This window comes from Diospyros lotus, chromosome 10, assembly GCF_014633365.1.
Source record: "Diospyros lotus cultivar Yz01 chromosome 10, ASM1463336v1, whole genome shotgun sequence".
NCBI classification, from domain to species: domain Eukaryota; kingdom Viridiplantae; phylum Streptophyta; class Magnoliopsida; order Ericales; family Ebenaceae; genus Diospyros; species Diospyros lotus.
In genome coordinates, this window is record NC_068347.1 from 31,397,732 (window position 1) to 31,417,790 (window position 20,059).

Sequence of the window (20,059 nt, forward strand, 5' to 3'; positions counted from 1 at the left end):
TATTTAAACAAACTTTGAACTCTCTACCCTTCTCTCTTTTGCCAACTCTATCCCCATCTCTTTCATCACCTCCAGTACCATCGCCGCCTTTGCTGTGTCCATCTTCATCTCCTTCATCGACTCCATTGATGTGTTTAGCTCTATCGCAACATCATTACCTCCAACTCCATCATCGTCATTGCCACATCATGTTCGCCACTTCTAACTTCTATCACTTATCAGTTCTCATTCTCTTTGACGTTACTAATTTTGTATTTTTTACATTTAATTTTTAATTTTTTTATAAAAGTTTTTTTTTATTAAGGCAAATTTTTGTGTTTGCTTTGCTACGTGACAAACTATACTCTAACTAATCTTTATATCAAATTATTTAAGTGAAACTATGTGTCAATTTCCTACAAATATAGAAGAGTGGTTCATTCGTGATTTCCAAATTTGATTGATAAATTACTCATAGCACCAGTTATAGATAATTAAGAGTTTATTAGATATCTCCACATAATGCGCATTGTAATTGTAGGATTTCCAACTTTTTTCTCTAATTAAGAGTTTATTTGAAGTTTTTGATTGGTCTATGAAGATAGTAAAATAAAATAAAATAAAAGAAACTAAATAATGTTTTCTTGCTAGTTTTTTACTATAAGTTTTTTTCAGTAAAATTAAGAAAATTATTCTTATATTTGTTTATGGTTATATTGTTGATCATTTATTATTAAAACAACCATATAATATTGTTAATATCTTAATTCATTAATTACATATAATATTGTTAATACCTATGTTACTCAGGTCTAAAAACTAATTACATATCCATAACTAATATTAAATCATCAACCCATATTAAATCATTAATCCGTGAAATATAATTTATGTGATTCAATGTTAACAATCCCGCTTAATATTTCATACAAACACCCATTCAACTTTCTCCTATATCTCATATAAAATGACACAAAATTCACTAATCTTATTTTTCAATGTTCTATATTAAACAAGAAAGAAGACTATGTTAAAAATTCTATGACCAAAAAATAATATCTACTTAATATATATTTAATTCAAATTATATTACAATTTAAATAAAAAATATAAATTTATTATTTAAATAATATTTAAAAAATTACAAAATCAAATTCATTTGTATCACTAGTAATGAGAAGCTAAATGGGAAAGTTGGAAAGAAAGTCAACTCTTATAATTTTAATTGGACGTTTCAAGTACAACCAGTAATATTTACTCTCTCCGTATTATATTACATTATTATAATTTTTCTATACTAACTAAACATTTGTTAAAACTTTTTGATCACTACAGTGGTGGTTGATCGAAACTTTCTCATAGATTGAGAGTAAATTGGATGTAAGACTCTCTAACCCAATCAAAATTTTAAGGGGCAGAAAATAGTTATCCAAAAAAAAGTCGCAAAAAATTAATTACGATGAATGTCTTAGAAAATTTACATTCTTAAGACATTCATCGTAATTTATTTTTTGTGACTTTTTTTCAGACAACCATTTCCTGCACCTCAGAATCATGACTAGGTTAAAAAATCTTACAACCCATTAACTCTCAATCCATGAAAAAGTCTCAATCAACCACTACTGTAGAAAGCCAAAAGTTCTATGACAAAAAACAAAATAAACGTTTAGTTAATATAGACAAATTATATATCATGTAATACAAAACGAAAAGAATATCAACTTCCATTTTTTTGCGCCCATCCTGGTCCAACAATATCATGTTGACGTAGCCTAACTTGGGGACATCCTCTGGATCCATATCATCTGTTATTTAGTAGTATACTATGTTGTTCACCTGTTGCTGCAATGGAAAATAGTTGCACCCCTAAATTATCCAACCCAACGGCCTCGCTTCAAAGCTCTGTTTATCAATTCGGCCGAATTGAAATCCAATCATTAATACGAATTTCTGCTTCCCATACCTATATAGCACGCTATCAATCTCGAATCACATTTTATCATCGCGAGCACCAGAAAGAACTTGATAGATCAATTGTCATACAATCGAATAGAATGATGACCCTGCACAAACCTATTCAACACCCCATAACGATAAGAAGCCTCTTGAACTGACCCAAAATGGTTGATCTCACAGTGAGTATTGCCTCCTCTGCTAATCATCCATCTGGCATAAAAAAAAAATTGAGCAATACAAAAACAACAAATGGATTAGGAAGAAAAAGCATCAAATTTTCTGACTAAAAGCCAAAACACATAAAACTTGATATCGGGTTATCATATCTTAGTGGAAACCTAATAACAAGTTTCATAAGACCATGCCATGAAACTCGATTTCAAGTTTCATTGGCCAGTGAAACCCAAAATCGAGTTTCAACCACAAAACCCGAGATCAGATTTCATCAGCCACGAAACCCAGTCACATAAAACTTGACTTGAAACCCGAAATCAAGTTTAATTGTACAATGAAACCCAGTCGCTATTGATTGTGGAAGAGAAAGAGACAAAGGAATGCATAATGGAAAGAGAAAACAATTAGATAGTTTAAATATAAGAGTAAAATAATTAATTTTTATTTTATTTAAGCCAACAGATGTGTGTGCTATTTTTAAAAATACAAGGGTTGCAAATTATTATATTTTTTTCTTATCAAATATCAGTGGGAGATCTTAAAAATTTGCTTGTGTAATATAAATTTAACACTAAAAATAATTTGATGTAACGTTTAAATAATAAATGTAGTATATTTATTTCTTAAAATATGTGGAGTTATTTCATACATTTATACCATATCTAAAGAATGTAGATTAATCAGAAAATAAAGTGACAGTTTTAGATGCTATCAGATCATTTTATAATTAAAATCAACGGTAAAGTAATGTTTGTATACTAAATATAAATAATTTTCAAATTAAGAGAACCTAAATACTATCATTTTTATGCCATTATTTAACAGTATTACTTAAATTTGAACATTAATAACTAATACTGTGTATTAGTTATTTCAGACCCCCCCCCCCCCAACAAAATATGCCCAAACATCTAACTGGCTCAAATACCTTTATTTAATCAATATTATATATTATAGGACGCGTCCTATAATAATACTTAACGAACATAATAAGAGACGAAGAATGTCTTGTCCAAAGATGAACATTTCTCTCTATAATTGCTCAGATTTCATCCATGGGTCCCTCCCTCGGCTGATTTGGTCGGCCTTGTATTTTGACCAAATATAATTATTATTCAATAAATAATATCTTTCGGTTCTATTTCACAATCCTAGATGATAGCATGAATAAACTCCCTTATATATTATCTTTAACCTGCCAGTTAAAATTAATATAAGAATATTTTAAATGTTTCATACAACAAAATTAAATAATATTAATAAATTTTACACATTACTCCTAAGATTTGTATTATTCCTAATAACAACTCCCTTTCTAATAACCCTTAGTATTATTCCTCCCACAATGAGAGGCCCCCGAGGATCCCTACATTTCCTTTAGTAGAGAAACTTTTGTTTGGATTCTACAATGAAACCCGGTCAACGAACAATGAAACCCGATCGGTTTTGGAGAGAGAGAGATTGTATTGAGAGAGAGAGAGTTTTCGAATTTGAATAGTTTGTAAATTTTTTTGAGTCGTTCTTTCTTTTGCCCCCTTTCGGTAAACACATCGGTAAGCCCGTCGGCCTTTCTAGCATTTTTCAATTTTTTTTTATGATTGGGGTATTTTAGTGCTTGACTATTTTTATTTTTTTTTTTATTTTTTTTAAATAAAATGATAGAATTGTAAAATTAGATGGCATGATCAAAACTAGTAATGTGGGTACAGCATGCAATTAATTTGTTTGAAGGGGTAAAAACGTTTTTTTTTTTTTTTTCAAGGAATGGGTCAAAAACAAATTTTCTATTCGAGATATAATTAGTTTTAGCAATTTCCAACTGGGTGAAAGGAAAATGATGATGCAATCCTCACATTGTCAGTCTCTCTAAAATGAGAAGCTTTACCAAGAATCCTATTTGGTTCAGGGTGAGGAACTTCTCCAGTGAGATTCTTATGCCTAACGGCCCTAACCTAGATGAATTAACAAAAAGAAAAAAGGAAGAGGAGAGGACCTGCGAAAAGGCTCCAGGAGATTGAGTTAAAGTATTTCAAAAGATTTTCTCACCCTGAAGGAATCAATAAAACAAACAACCAATATTGGCAGCAATAGCCTCCAGGAGATTGAGTTAAAGCATTTCAAAAGACTGATAAATAAGGAACAAACAACCCTTAAAGAACGAGACAAAAAAAAACGACAAATATTGGCAGCAACAGTCTCCAAGAAATCGGAAACAAAGAATCTGCGACGATCTTCACGAGAACAAAGGTTCACCACCTCTAGGGGTGAACGAAAGCCGAAAACTTAACTTCAACGGGAAGATCAGGAAAAACTCCCAAAGAAGACGACAATGATGACAAAAAATTCGTTCTCCGAGAGATTATAAGTACTTTCCGGGAGACCGTCACCGGTGAGTGCGATTTTGTTCACCCCCGTTAAAGGGGGTGAACAAAATCGCACTCGTCACCGGTCACAAGCAGGTGACCTTGGCCATCTTACTCAAACTGTCCGATTCCCTTGTCGCCAAGAACACGATATCAAAAATATATATTGATCCAACAATCAAATCTACCTATATCTACCCAGTAATCCTTGAAATTTCTATTACCGTCAGCCACATACCCAAACATCAAATTGACCCAGCAGCCAAATCAGATCTGGAAATTAATTTTTTTGTCAAAAGTTCTCATTTTTAGAAGGGCATTACCGGTCACTGTCTATGGCAAACTCCGATGATCGAAACCGACCATTGGAAATGCCATGGTCTTGTGACCCACGAAATTAAAAAACAACTTAATCGAACGACTACATCTGGTATGTTCTAAAAATTAATTTTTTGTCAAAACTGTTCACGTATTTGATTATCAGATTCGATTATCAGAACCGATTATTGGAATCGCTCGGGAAATATGACCCGCATAACCAAAAATCAACACGATCCAACAACTAGATCCTGCCAGGTCTGAAAATTAATTTTTAGTCAAACCTGCTCACGTTTTTGGAAGGGCACCACCGTCCATGGTAGATTCCAATGATCAGAACCGACAATTGAAATTGTTTTGGTCTTGTGACCCACATAACCAAAAATCAACACAATCTAACGGTTAAATCTTACCCGATCTGAAAACTAATTTGTCAAACCTGCTCACGTTTTTGCAAGGGCACCGCCGGTCACCGTCCATGGAAGATTCCGATGATCGGAACCGACCATCAGAATCACCTTGGTCTTGTGACCCACATACCCCAAAATCACTACCATCAAACGGCTAGATCTTATCAGATATGAGAATTAATTTTTAGTCTTGCTCACGTTTTTGAAAGAGCACCGCCGGTCACCGTCCATGACAGATTCTGATGATCGGAATCAACCATCGGAATCGCCCTTGCCTTGTAACCCACATACCCAAAATTCAACACGATCCAACGGCTGGATTTCACTAGTTCTAGGTTTTATTTTTTGACTAGATCTAGTTTTTATTTTTTTACTAGATCTAGGTTTTATTTTTTTCCTAAACAACACCCAATCTGCGCGTATATACATATATATAAATATATATATCACCGAAAAACCGCCATAAACCACCGAAAAATGGCCAAAACTGCTTACCTTGTGATGGGAGTACTCCGATGCGCAGTCGCCGGCGGTCTAAGACCCGCCGGATGTGGAATTCAACACCTCTGTTGGGGATGCCGGGGTCGGTTTCACAAGGATTTTGGTGTCGGATCACCGATCCGATGGTTGGATCGCCAGAAATCTTCACGGCAGTTGGCCGGAGGAGGAGGGAAAATGGAGAGAGGAAAAGAGAAGCCGGCTGGGCGAGTGATTTGGGGAGACCCTTCGGGTCTTCCCGTTCTTTTATATACGGGCCGTTGGATCGGGTCAACCTGATCCAACGACCCGCGTGCTGCATTCCCGTTTCTCATAAAACTTCAAACGTTCTTATTTGTGTTCAAAATATAGCCGTTGCGATCCGGCAACGGCTAATTTCATCAGCAATCCCGAAATCTGGACCTTTTTATAGCTCTTCAATAAACTCTTCTCCCACCTCATCTGACCTTCAAAATTTCCTTTTTTCCATCTCCACTAGAAATCTGAAATCTTCAGTTTCCATTCCCATCTCTCTGATTTTCTGATTCAGAAGCGAAAATGAACGACCTGATGACCAAATCCTTCACCAGCTACGTGGATCTGAAGAAAGAAGCCATGAAAGACCTCGAGGCCGGCCCCGATCTAGAGATGGGGGCGACCAAGATGGACCGGAACCTCAGCCTGTTCCTGGAAGAAGCAGAGAAGGTGAAAATGGAGATGGGTTCGATCAGAGACATTCTGGGTCAGCTCCACGAAGCCAATGAAGCGAGCAAGTCGTCGCATAAGCCAGAGGCACTGAAATTGCTGAGGAACCGAATAAATTCCGATGTGGTGGCAGTTTTGAAGAAAGCAAGGGCTATAAAGGTTCAGTTGGAGGAGATGGATAGGGCGAACGCCGTCAGCCGGAGGCTCTCCGGCTGCAAAGAGGGCAGTCCGGTGGACCGGACCAGGTCGGCCGTCACCAACGGGCTGAGGAAGAAGCTCAAGGAGCTGATGATGGATTTTCAGGGGCTGAGGCAGAGGATGATGTCGGAGTACAAGGAGACTGTTGGCCGGAGGTACTTCACGGTCACCGGAGAGTACCCCGACGAGGAGGTCATCGAGAAGGTCATCTCCAACGGGAATGGCCTCGGAGGCGAAGAATTCCTTCAAAGGGCCATTCAGGTACATCACACACACACACCCCCGCACCTTTGACAGATTTTGGGGTGGTCATTTTGTATGGATTTGATTTTTTTTAAAATTAAAATCACTATATTTCGAGTCTGCGTTAAAATCCTTTTCGTGAATGGGGATTGCAGGAGCACGGGAGGGGGAAAGTGCTGGAGACGGTGGTGGAGATACAGGACAGGCACGACGCGGCGAACGAGATAGAGAGGAGCCTGCTTGAGCTGCACCAGGTGTTCCTGGACATGGCGGTGATGGTGGAGGCCCAGGGGGAGCAGCTCGACGACATCGAGCACCACGTGATGAACGCCGCCCAGTACGTCGGCGACGGGGCCAAGAATCTGAAGACAGCTAAGAAGTACCAGAGGAGCAGCAGGCGGTGGATGTGCATTGGGATCATACTGCTGCTAATTCTGGTTCTGGTGGTCATCATCCCCATTGCCACTAGTCTCAGCAGCTCTTGAACATGAACACTTCTTTCTTGTTCTTGTATTATTAATCTTCTTGGCTTAATTCCTAGGTCCCCTGTTTTGGGACCCAAAAATTGTGACTGTGTTGTTAATGAAAAATTGGTCCCCTGTTTTAATTAGTCATCCATCTCATTCCCATCAAAGATAAATTAGAGCTTAATTTGCTTCTCTGATTCAAAAATAAATTGAGTCTTACTTTAAGATATACACTAATTGGGTTTTTCCCTTATTTGGTGATAAATAAAAATTTGAAAAATACTACTGGTATATCATGATGTATATATCTTGAGCTACATAATAATGATGTTTCAATGTTTAAAATGCCCTTACCCAAGGCACTGAGACACAGTGAGACAAGCGATATTTATATATCATTTATGTGTATTGTGTAGTCTAAAATATACATAAATAATATACAAATAGCATGAATCAAATTTTGGCTAGGCTAGAGACCATGACTAGGAATGAGTAGTTATACATTTTTCCTTCTGTTCTCTAATTTTCCCCTAAAATTATCAATTAGTGCCACAAGTTTATCAAGGGCATTGTAGAGAATTTCTTTTGGGGCATAAAATCTATGATTTTGGTAAGAAATAAAAAATAAAACTATAAGTAAATTACTAAACTTTAAAAAAATTAATAAACCTAACCAAAAATGAAAGAAGAACAAATTAAAAATGAAAAATTAGAAAACTAACCAACTGGTGACTCACAGAGCCATTTTTATTAATAATCATTACACAAACAACGAAGTAGAGTAGTAATTATACATGTATAAATAGAGAATATATATATATATATATATGCATGGTTAATTACTGCTAATTATACTCCATCTCCATGCACGCTTAATTATATATATATATATATATATATTATTACAGAGCAATTAAATCATAATGAAGCAGTAGTTATCTTCGGACTTAGCCGATTCTTGGAACCTCGATGACAATGCCTTCCGTGTTGATCCATATACGAACCCTGCTGCACAGAAAGTCCTGCGTCACAACTGAGCCTTCCGGCACTATCACCGCATCCACGTACGGGTTCTCCCTCTCCACCGTCGCCGCCGCCGTCCTCCAGAACACCCCCACCAGCTCCGGCCACGAACTCTTTCCTGCATTCATGCATCATGCTCATCATATATATATCAAAACTTAATCATGCACACATATATATATATACACACAAATATAATCTGCTTAATTCACCTCGGCATTCAGACGACATTTTGGATGTTATATATGATGATGATGATAGTGGCGATGAAGAAGATTGGCTTGGCTTTTGTCTCCTTTGTGATTGATTGATGGATCGATGAATAATGGGGCGAGAAGAGTGGGGTATTTATAGAAGAAACGAAGAGAGTTTTGGGGTTTTGGGTCAGCTTGAGAGGCTGGTTGTTTCTGACTTTTGCAGCTTTCTTGTAAAAGATGATGACGATGATGATCGGAAGAATGAAAAAAAGTCGAAGAATGAACCCTCAGGCTAAGGTCGTACGTACGTAAGTAGGTTTGATTAGTTTTGTGGACTATTCCATGTTTATATATATATATATATATATATTTATTTATTTATATTAATATAACATATAATATAAAAAAAAACTCTATTTTTTTTGAAATAATTACCCCTGTACAAGCTCTAATGCTCGTGCCCTTAATTTCTATAAAAGAGATAAATTACGGATATAAAATTTTATCTCATTGTACCAAACGAGAATCAAACTTACAATTCATCAGTATAAATTTAAATTATCAGTTATTCAACTATTCGATCTATATATTGAGAGCGAAAGCTCTATTTTTTTTTTTTCTTTTTATATGGGGTCAACTTTCTATAAGAAACACTTAAAAGATAATTTTGGGGTAATTATTTTGTTTATTAATTTTAACTTTTTTTTGTATAAAATATAAATTTTCTATTGAGTCTGAAGATAATATCATTTTGACCGATGAATTATAGAGCCCTCAACCTAGTATAGCCAATGTTGTACGGCTTAGGCCGAGTCCCCTTGACTTTCTTTTGCTAGAACTTTATACAGAAGTATGTTATAATATATTTATTTTTTAGTACAAAATGTTTAAAATTAAAAAATATATTTTTTAAGTGAATAGATTTAATTCATAAATCATAAATTTTAAAAATATTTATCTTAGCAATAAAATTACAATAGCCACCCATAAAGTTTGCTTTAATTACAGATATTTTTTCTTATACTTTGAAAATAACAATTACCTGCTCAAAAATAAAATAAAGTTACCATTTTATTATTATTTTCTCTCTCCTCTATCTTATTTTAATTCTAGAAAGAATTATTTTTTACTTAAAACAAAAGACATACGGAGAAAAAAAACACATAAGGCATCAAGAGAACGCAAAGTAAGTAAAGAGGGTCATTTCTCCTTCTCAACTAGACTCGTTAGGAGGAAAGACCAAGTCCAGCCTAGAATGTTGATATTATTGTACATTAGAAATTAAATATTATATTTTTTAATTATTAAAAAATCATAATAAATCAATCAACTTATTTAAATATTATCAACTAATCATTCACATAATGTCACTCGTAGAAATAAGCGCGTTCATACACTCGTTAATGTTCCGTCACAGTAAAAATTTAAAACAATAATTTTTAATAAATGAGACATCAAATCTTGACATTTTATACATAGGAATTAAATAACATATTTTTTTATTCATTGAGGGTGCCATATGTGTTAAGCTTAAATATTAAGGTGTTATCCAGACACATCATGCATGCGTGTGTTTCAGCGGAATACATCTTCTTGGCCATGTGTGAAAAGAAAAAAATTGCCCAAAACTCATGCTTGAAATTTTAATCAATAGCTAGCTAGCTAGTCCATAAAAGCTTTGGCTGCGTCGGCCACCGGATAATAGTCCACAAATGCTCCGTTGAAGACACAAAAAATCCAATCTAATTAGCCGGATTTTACGTACTTTCCTTTCATTCTGATCATATTCTTTAACAAGAAATTGAACGAAGCTACAAAAGTCAGAAATAACCACCCAACCTCACCCAAAACCTCACACCAACCATAATATATCCATTAATTCATTGAATAAAGCTATTTGTACAGAATAGGATGTACAGAAAGTTTTACAGAAATAATAAAATGACTAAATTATCCTAAAACACTCTCTATTTCCTCTGTCTCTCTCTCACCTCTTATCTCCTCTTCTCTGTCTCTCTCTCGCCTCGTCTCTGCACCTTGCCCTCGCCGCTTGCCGACGGCCACCGCCCTCTGTGCCTCGGTTGGTTTTGGGTGGTCACCGGTTACTAAAGGCTGCAGCGGCGCAGAGGCAAGGCAACGAGGTTGCTGCTGCGAGGTGACGGCAAGGTTGCAAGCGAGGGCGAGGTGGGCGGGGAGAGAGAGAGAAGAGGATGAACAAATTGTGATATGTCACAATATTTTAATATCAAAATATCGCGATTTATTGCACTTGTAAAAGGGTTTTGTGAACCCCTTCTGTACAAATAGCGCGGTTCTTAATTCTTCATACCAACCAAGAAGACAAAGCTAGCTAGCTAGGAGGGCATCTTCGTCATATAATATATATATATATATAGATATAAGCATCCAAAATGTCGTTTGAATGTCAAGGTGAAGAATTAATAATAGCTGTGTACCGCAATATAGTCGTGTAAATTATAAACCAATATTCAAAGCGTTAACGGTAGTACGTACAAGTTTATTGTTTTGACTTTTGAGGGTCTTGTTTCTTGTAAGTTGTAATTAACAGGAAAGAGTTCATGGCCGGAGCTCCTTGGGATCGACGGTAGGTTGGCGGCGGCGACAGTGGAGAGGAAGAACCCTTATGTGCATGCGGAGATTGTACTGGAAGGATCAACTGTTACGGAGAGATTTTCTCTGCACCAGGGTTCGGATCTGGGTTAATGATCTTAAGGCACTCAGGGCCGGTTCAAGGGGTAGGCTGGTGAGGCAATTACCTAAGCCCAATCCCTAGAACTTAATAAATAATTATTTTATTAATAATTTTTTAATTTTTTATTAAGGGATTGGGACCCCTAAATTATTGATGGCTCAGGGCCCTAACCCCTTGAGCCGGTCCTGTAGGCACTGTTATTAAGGTTCCTATGATTGGTTAAAGCGTTGCTTGCGATATATAGCTGCTTGTATCGTTTACAGAACACTGACACTGGTTATGATTTTATGTACTGTGTAATATTGTTTAGGTATGTAACATCCCGATAATTTGGGAACAGATAATAATCATTAATTTTTGTATTTGAAGTTATCTATGATCTATTGAGATTTGTGGATTAAAGAAATTTTGTAAAAAATATTAAATTTATTATATTTTTAAATAAAAATTAGATTACCATTAAGTGTTTATAGTTAATAAAGAAAAATATTAATATAATAATTAATTTGTTGAATGGGATATATTTAAATAATAATAATAAAATAAGGCAAATGAAGGGATCTTGAAGTGAAGTGGCTGTGCATATATGTGATGATATATTATGTTAATAGCAAATATTAATTTAAGTTAATACATGTTATGTTAATATCCTATTATATTAACTTAATAAATATATTATGTGTGTTAGGAAAGCAAGGAAAGTGGAAATAAGGAGACTTTGATGAGCTGCCACCTCAATTAATGCATATGTGTGCGCGTGTCCTTACCATATGCAAGTCAAAATGGCTGGGAAGAGATAAGGGAGAAAAGATAATTGAAAGGGAAAGTAGGAGGCCATGATTACGTCTGGAGAGAGTGAAATGGGATGGAGACTTAGCCTCCAAGGTTTCAATTACATGCTATATACGTGAGTATATGAATCAATATTTAATTATTAGCATAATATATTATTAAAGAGGATTGAGATTGAGGCAGTGGAGTTGGCAGAAACTTAAGAGCATATATATACGCTAGTTTTGCAAAGCTGTGATATATATATATAACTAGCAGTGAGCTCGATGGGTCAGGAAGTTGCCATAACCGTTTGGTGCAAACCCATCTATTGATATAGGGTGTAGCGAGCTGGAGCGTGAGCTCGGTGTCTAAGTGAGTAACTGTAAGTGTGTGTGTATATATATATATATATCCGTGTAAATATGATCGTCTAAGTGGGTTTACAGTCCGTTTAAAATGGTCAATTGCAACTTGATATATATATATATCGGTGTGTATGTAGGTGCATATGAAGGTGGCAGCAAGGCCAACACCAGTGGCGGCCCTGGTCCGTTACCTCCTTCCTCTTGAAGTGAGGTTATAAATTGAAGGATTGTGGCCACGGTTAAGGAAAAAGGAAAGGAACCCCTCTGCAAGCTGCTGGAAATTGATACACAAAGCAAGAAAAATTAGAAGAAGAAGAAGAAAAAAAAGAAGGAAGGGAGAAGAAGAAGGAAAGAAGGGAGAAGAAGCAAGGCGCAGGAGCAGGGGCGCGGGAAGGAGAAGAAGAGAGGAAGAAGAAGAAGAAAGAAAATGAAATAAAGAAAAGAAAAAAAAAATAATAAATAAGAGAAAAATAATAGAATTTTTGGATTTTCGGCATGAGAAGTGATCAGGTATGTGGGTAAAATTTATTAAAAGTGATCTATGTCTAAGAATTTTATTTAGTTAAATTAATTATATTACACAGTATATTTATTTATTAAAGCTGCGATTTAATTTATTGCCAGCAAACATTTTACTTCGTAGCGGGAGTGCAAGAAAGGCAGGAAACGGCCGTGTAAAGGCAAACTCCTAACCCTCTCCTCATGATCTTTAATTCCCGTGAAAGACCCTGTGATTTCTCGTATTTTATCACCTCCCTTACTCTAATTCGGCGTCTAGCCTTATTTGTTGAACTATTGTTTATTTATTTTAATTTAAATTAAATCCAAAACTTCTAGAGTTTTATTTGTTGAGTGCCTACGGGGGTTTGTACTGCCCCCATTCCTTTCGAAATGATGCCAAACCTAGCTTGGGGACTAGGTTCCTAGACGTGCGGGTTTATTTACGATTTTTTTCGGATTTATTTATAGTTCGGTTAGAGCTATCGAGCAGTTGGGCAGGGGTCGGTTGTTGGTGACGTTGGGGTAGACTATTGTACAGCCCTTAAGTGGACCGTCAGGTGGACACTCCTAGTCACTAACCGTTGACCGGTACCGGGCACTGCTGACTAGCTCTGCCAATATGTGATTTACTGTATGTTTAGATTCATTATATTACTGTTCATGATTTGATATACACATGAGTACGAGTTGCATGTTGGGATATTCATTAATTGAGTATGTTTGGACACGGACATACTAGTTTGGTTAGGTTGCATTCAGCACGGGCATATGTATCGCGTGTGGTTTACTATGTGGGCAAAATATAGCCTGATGCTTGGATGTATAGGCGCCAGTGTATCACGTTGATGCTCACTATGCCATTGCATTTTTATGTGCATTGCATGGCTACTGGTAGTATATAGTTCTCGGACGGGAGTACTGTTCCGAGGGAGCCTATGGCTCAGGTGTCGGGAGTACCGACATAGACGGGTCATGAGAGCACCGACCCGGGACAGCGCGCGCAAGTTTGTTGGAGATACATGTTGTCTTTCATGGCAGCGGCAGGTTGGTATGGGACTTGGGTGCTAGGTGTCTTGTATGGCCCCCAAGGACCGGTATGTGTTTTTTATTATACTATACTATTGTGTTGTAGCGTCTCATGACTTGTGTGTACCTGGGGGTTTATATTGGGAAGAGATTTTTGGTTTTGTGTAGCCTTCAGCCTTTCTTTCCTTATGCTTGTTAAGTCTCTCGATTCACCTTACTTTCCATCATTCCAGGTAGTAGCAGCGTGGGCCATGACAAGGGAGTTAGCTTTTGACGGCAGAGTCGGTATGGTGTATAGACAGTCTTGTCAATCCCTGTCAACTCTGATGTCTGAGTAGGATTTACTCTATTATTTTGTACTGTGCCAGGTCTTTCCTCGAGTCTCGTGTATGTCGGCACAAGAGTCTGTGTTTATTTATTTATCATGTGATCGTTGTGCTAGCCATTGTTGTTAAAATCCCGATTTTACGCGTACGATTTTACGATTTTACGATTCGAAGACCCCCAAACGATTCAAATCCCATGTAAAATCCAATTTGGGATAAAATCCTATAAAATCTCGATTTTACATGTACGATTTTACGATTTTACGCTTCAGAGATTCTCAAACGATTTTACGATTCAAATACCTCTATTGATTTAAGTTGTAATTTAGAGGATGCTTTCAACGTCTCAATGTCACATAGCATCTGACATTGGAACTTATGCAATGAATTGTTATATTTTGTCTCTAAATTGGAACTTGATTTAACATTGATTACATAAATTCCAATGTCACATAACATCTAACATTAATTGCTTAAGTTCCAATTTACTTGATTTAAATTATAATTTTTACTTAATTTAACATTGATTGCATAAGTAAATCAAGGCAAACAATTAATTAATTAATGGACCACCCAACCCCAAATTGGGATATTACTTGATTTAATCAATGTTAAATCAAGAAAAAATTACAATCTAAATCTAATGGAAGACATTGGAAGCATCCTTTAAAGAATTTTAAACTATATTTTACCTCTAAATTACCTATATTTTGCCTCTAAATTGCCTATACCAACCTGCTAGTTTTTGAGCTATATTTGGGAAGTATCATTTTTTGAATTATAATAAGGAATAATCAAGTTATTAAATAATATTAATTCATTTTCTACAAAATTATATTATTATAAACATATATTTACAAAAATTAAAGGGTATTTTTAATTATCTCTAAAATCTTACGATTTTACGATTCGATTTTACGATCCGATTTTATGGACCCTTTGTCGATCCCACTTAAAATCCCGATTTTAACAACCTTGGTGCTAGCGGGGTACCCGTAGTGCATGCATTTGTATAGCTTCACTTCCGCTGTTCTTATTTTTGTGAATGCATGTCAGGGTAGTTTTTGTCTCGTGTTTCATTCTTTCTTCTTCCGTAGGCGCTCTCGTTCGGGTAGTCCGGGTGATTGGGGATATTTGGGCAGGAGTGCTGACAAGATAAGACCAAGAAAGTAATAAATTAATTAATTATGCATGGAGTAATAATTCTCTCTCTAATTAAATAAAATGGCTAATTAAACATCATGAATCATATGTGATGCTCTTGGCCATTTCAATATTCTATAAGTTACTAACTGTTGATTCAGGAAGCTGACAAAAGTCTTAGGAGATGTAGACAAGTTTATCGATTTAGGTGGTGTTTGTCAAGATAAAAAGGGAAAATATTATATATGAAAAATATTTTAAATATTTGGTATTTTTAACGTGTTTGTTAAATTTATTTGACTATTTTTAAAAAAGTTTTTATGTAACCTCTTATCTCTTTATTTCAAAATAAATTTATCTGACATCTCCCTTAGATAAACTTTTTTAACTCTTTCAAAATAAGTCTCAATTATTTATATACCTTGTAGGATAGTTAACGTCAGTTAATGTATTTTAAAGATTTAAATTTATTAAAAGAATATATTTATTTAAGTCTTATAATTAATATTATTTAATATATTTTTAAATTATTATATGTTTTGACAATTTTTAAAATTTAAATGACATTATTCCTTTAATTAATTTTTAAAATTTAATTTTTTCTCTCTCTATGTATATATTTTAATAACTAATACAATTCATTTCACCAATTTTTAAATTATTTTATTTAATTTTATATTTTATTATTTATTATGAAAATATGTTTTGGCTATTTTTAATTATCTATGCAAAATTATTGTAATTTTAGCAATAATTATTTTTATTTTTTAACTCTTTTTAAATCTAATTTTTAACGTAGATTTAGAAAATAAAATATTATTTTTAATTTTTTTTATTTTTTAACACTTCATATTAATCATAAAATACTATTTTAATCATAAATTTGTTGTCATGTTAACAAACAATTTTGAATGAATTTGATAATAGGAATATTTTGGTAAAAAAAACTCTTATTTTGGTGCTTATCATATGCATTAACAAACACATAAAAAAAAAATAATAATTATCAGTGGATTCCAAAAAGACATTAACAAACACTCTCATAAAAATCATAGAATGTTTTTCAATGTTATCTTGACCATTTCATATCTTAATCCGAAAAGCATTATAACCTTATCTTTATGTCTTTTATTTGGACAAAATTTTTTACTGCTTTTAACCTTCAGCAATTAATTCAAACAAACACATACAAACAAACAAAGAAAAAAACAAGCATATAGGCACAAGACGTTTATATTTGGCAGTGTATGAGTGTGCATCGTAGCACAAATTTATTTACTGGATGGGAGTCTAAGTTAATTCACTGGGAGATCTTTATTAAAACGAAAATAAAAATAGTGAAAGTTTTTATATTCTAAACAGATTTGTCAGATCAATTTAACTGATTTTAAGAAAAAAGAAATTGAATGTGTGACTAAAAACAAAATATCTCGAATCAAAACAATTTCAGTATCAATCTAAATATTTCCCAAGACTCACAAAGGATGGTATCATGGGGTTAAATTAATTTTAAAATCTTTGCAATTGATTATATTTCGGAATAATGATGGTTCTAATTCTAGTAATCGGCATATATAACATATCGACTCTAACTTAGGCAACCACCATAAATCAAAATGTATATAATGTACACTTAAGATTAAGAATGAAGATATTTACAGGCTGGGTAACCCATATACATGGTACGAGCGTTCCGGGTTAGGCATATACTCTAATTCAAACTCAAATATTTGATAAAGATCTAAAAATTAATTTAAACACCTCAACTTATAATGAAGTTCAACTAACTTAGGAAATTTTAGATATCGAACACTATCCTTGTTTTGGGCCAAGAATGATTAGGCACACATCTATTTGTAAAAAATTAATTGACAGAAATTTAAATTACGAAATTTAAATAATAAAAATATAAATTACTGAATTTAAATGATAAGAATTAAAATTATTAAATTTGAAATGCTAAAATTAAAGGACAGCATTTAAATTATAGAAAATAAACTACTAAATTTAAATGCCGAAAAGTAAACCTTCTGAAATTTAAATGACAACAACTGAAATATGAATGGAAACTAAATTTTGCTAGAATGTAAATAGAACGGGATTCAAATCAACAGCGCACAGAAATTAACCGAAATTGGAACGGAAGAACAGAAATTATAACAGTGTTGTGCGTAAATTCTTGCTGTCCGAAAATTAATCCCCTCACTCCAGCACCGCACTGTTCTTCTTCTCCACCTTGCTGTGCGCTTTTCCCCTTATTCGGACCGCAGAAATGGCGGATTGGGGGTCTGCCGTCTCATTGTCCGTCCAAGCTTAAATCTATATATATATTATAACAAAGTAGCTGTTAAATTTTTTCCTCCCCATTTTTAATTACTATTTTGATATTTTATTATATTTTTTTAATTTTGTTTGCTTACCTGAAATGAAATTTTTACAAGTCATTAATTGAATCTAGATTTGTGAAAAACCTATAGTTTTTGGAATATGTAAATGATTTTTTTCATAATTGAATAACAATGTGTAAGGATGTTGGTATATGAACAGTCAAGATCTAATCCATATTATTAATTTTTAAATATTAACATAAAATTTTAATTGAAATAAATTACAGAAAAATAAGACTTTTTTAAATCGGGAGAAATCTTGAGATATCAGGTAATACCGCCGAATACTAACTGCCAAGTAAATTTTTTATTTTATTTTTATTTTATATATAGTTTAATTAATTTAAATTTATTTTTTATAATTTTAAAAATTATAGTTTTATATATAACTTAAATATTGTAATTTTATTTTTTAACTTTATATTTTTTGTTGCTTTTTAAAAAATGTGACCCGTCTTAAATGTGATAATTGATTGTTAAGAGGAATATATAAAATCATGTATGGATAATTAATTTTAAAATTTTGAGTATTATTATTTATATAATTAATTGATTATTTAAATTATCTTTATTTTTATATATAGTTTAATTATTTTAAATTTATTTTCTTATAATTTTAAATGTTATAATTTTATATATAACTTAAATGTTATAATTTTATTTTTTAACTTTATTTTTGTTTGTTGCTTTCTAAAAAATGTGACATGTCTTAAATGTGGTAATTAATAGACAGGAGAAATATATAAAGTCATATATGTATAATTAATTTTAAAAATTTGATTAATATCATTTATATAATTAATTAATTATTTAAATTATCTTTATTTTATATAGTTTAATTAATTTAAATTTATTTTTTTAAAATTTTAAATGTTATAATTTTATATATAACTTAAATGTTATAATTAGGGAATGAGTAGTTATACATTTTTCCTTTTGTTCTCTAATTTTGGGTTTTTCCCTTATTTGGTGATAAATAAAAATTTTGGCTTGGCTAAAGAGACCTAATTAGGGAATGAGTAGTTATACATTTTTCCTTTTGTTCTCTAATTTTACCTTCAAATTATCAATTAGCGCCATTTTCCTCTGGTTGAGAGAAAGTTTGGTATTCTTATTTTTAATTAACTAGTCTTCACTCATGTGATGTACGGAGATATAATTATAATAAATTTAAAAATTAAAATTTAATTAATATTAAAAAATTTATATATTAATCTTGAAAATACAATATCTTAAATCTTAATTAGTATTGAAAAACTCATACATATTAAAAGAAGTGATTAATTAATTATTAAAATAAAATTATTTATTAGATTATATATTTATTTATAAATTATAAATATAAATATAAATTAAAACTTCTAAATGTGAGAAAATATGAATTTTTTAATGCTAATTAAAACTTTAAAAATATGAATTTTAATTTATTTTTTTCATTATATATTAATTTTCTTGCAGAGTCTTGCAAATATGATCTGTTAAATTTTAATTAATATTTAAAAATTCGTACATTAATATTTATTTTTTAATAATTGAGGAATTAATCAATTGATTAATAATAATTATAAAAAATATTTATTTTTAATTCACTGAGAAATTATATATCTATATATGACTTAATTAATAATTTAAATTGTTTATTCAAATTTTTTATTAATAATATTTATTTAATTGATAATTAAAAATTTCAAGGTAAGTTATAAGAGATCTTCAATTATTTTGGAATAATAAGTACCAAATGTAAATTATTTTTATTTTATACAAATAAACAATTTTAAATGACTTAATTAGTAGTTTAAGTTATCTATTCATATTATTCTTCAGAAATAATATTTATTTTTGATTGATTAAGGGATTAATTGAGGAATTAATCAAAAATAATATTATAAATATTTTTAATTAATAATATTGATAAAAATAATACTTATTTTTAATTAATTGAGGAATTAATTGATGAGAAGATTAATTGAGTTTAAAATTAAGTTATAAATAAATATTATAAATAATATTCGAAACTCATGCTTAATTTTTAAATTTAATTACTATCTTTAATTTATTAAAAAATATAAACATTTTATTACTACTACTTTTAGTAATTAATGCAAGTTTTAGTGGGAAAAATTATTTTACAAACTATTCTACTTTTATATATATAAAGATAAAAATTTGTAATAATTATGTCACCATTTAAAATTAATTAAGCATTGCGGTGAATTTCTTTTTGGGCATAAAATCTATGATTTTGGTAAGAAATCAAAAATAAAACTATAAGTAAATTAAGCATCTATCTAAACTTTAAAAAAAATTAATAAAC

General features: G+C 32.4%; 2 protein-coding genes and 1 long non-coding RNA gene across 3 annotated transcripts; 2 read left to right on the plus strand and 1 right to left on the minus strand.

Moving 5' to 3' along the window:
- Positions 1–1,131: 1,131 nt before the first annotated feature.
- On the minus strand, positions 1,132–6,151 carry LOC127811605 (uncharacterized). Its single transcript, XM_052351615.1, has 2 exons — positions 5,696–6,151; positions 1,132–2,145 (listed from the first exon to the last, which is right to left on the minus strand). The coding sequence occupies exons 1-2, from the start codon at positions 5,997–5,999 to the stop codon at positions 2,138–2,140; spliced, it is 312 nt and encodes a 103-aa protein (XP_052207575.1). The 5' UTR covers positions 6,000–6,151; the 3' UTR covers positions 1,132–2,137.
- Positions 6,152–6,235: 84 nt separating this feature from the next.
- Positions 6,236–7,433, plus strand: LOC127811604 (syntaxin-related protein KNOLLE). The gene is made up of 2 exons (XM_052351614.1): positions 6,236–6,841; positions 6,979–7,433. The coding sequence occupies exons 1-2, from the start codon at positions 6,236–6,238 to the stop codon at positions 7,306–7,308; spliced, it is 936 nt and encodes a 311-aa protein (XP_052207574.1). The 3' UTR covers positions 7,309–7,433.
- Positions 7,434–12,253: 4,820 nt separating this feature from the next.
- LOC127811606 (uncharacterized) lies at positions 12,254–13,047 on the plus strand. Its single transcript, XR_008025738.1, has 3 exons — positions 12,254–12,379; positions 12,500–12,872; positions 12,987–13,047. It is a non-coding gene; the product is annotated as an uncharacterized LOC127811606 (long non-coding RNA).
- The last annotated feature ends 7,012 nt before the right edge of the window (positions 13,048–20,059 follow it).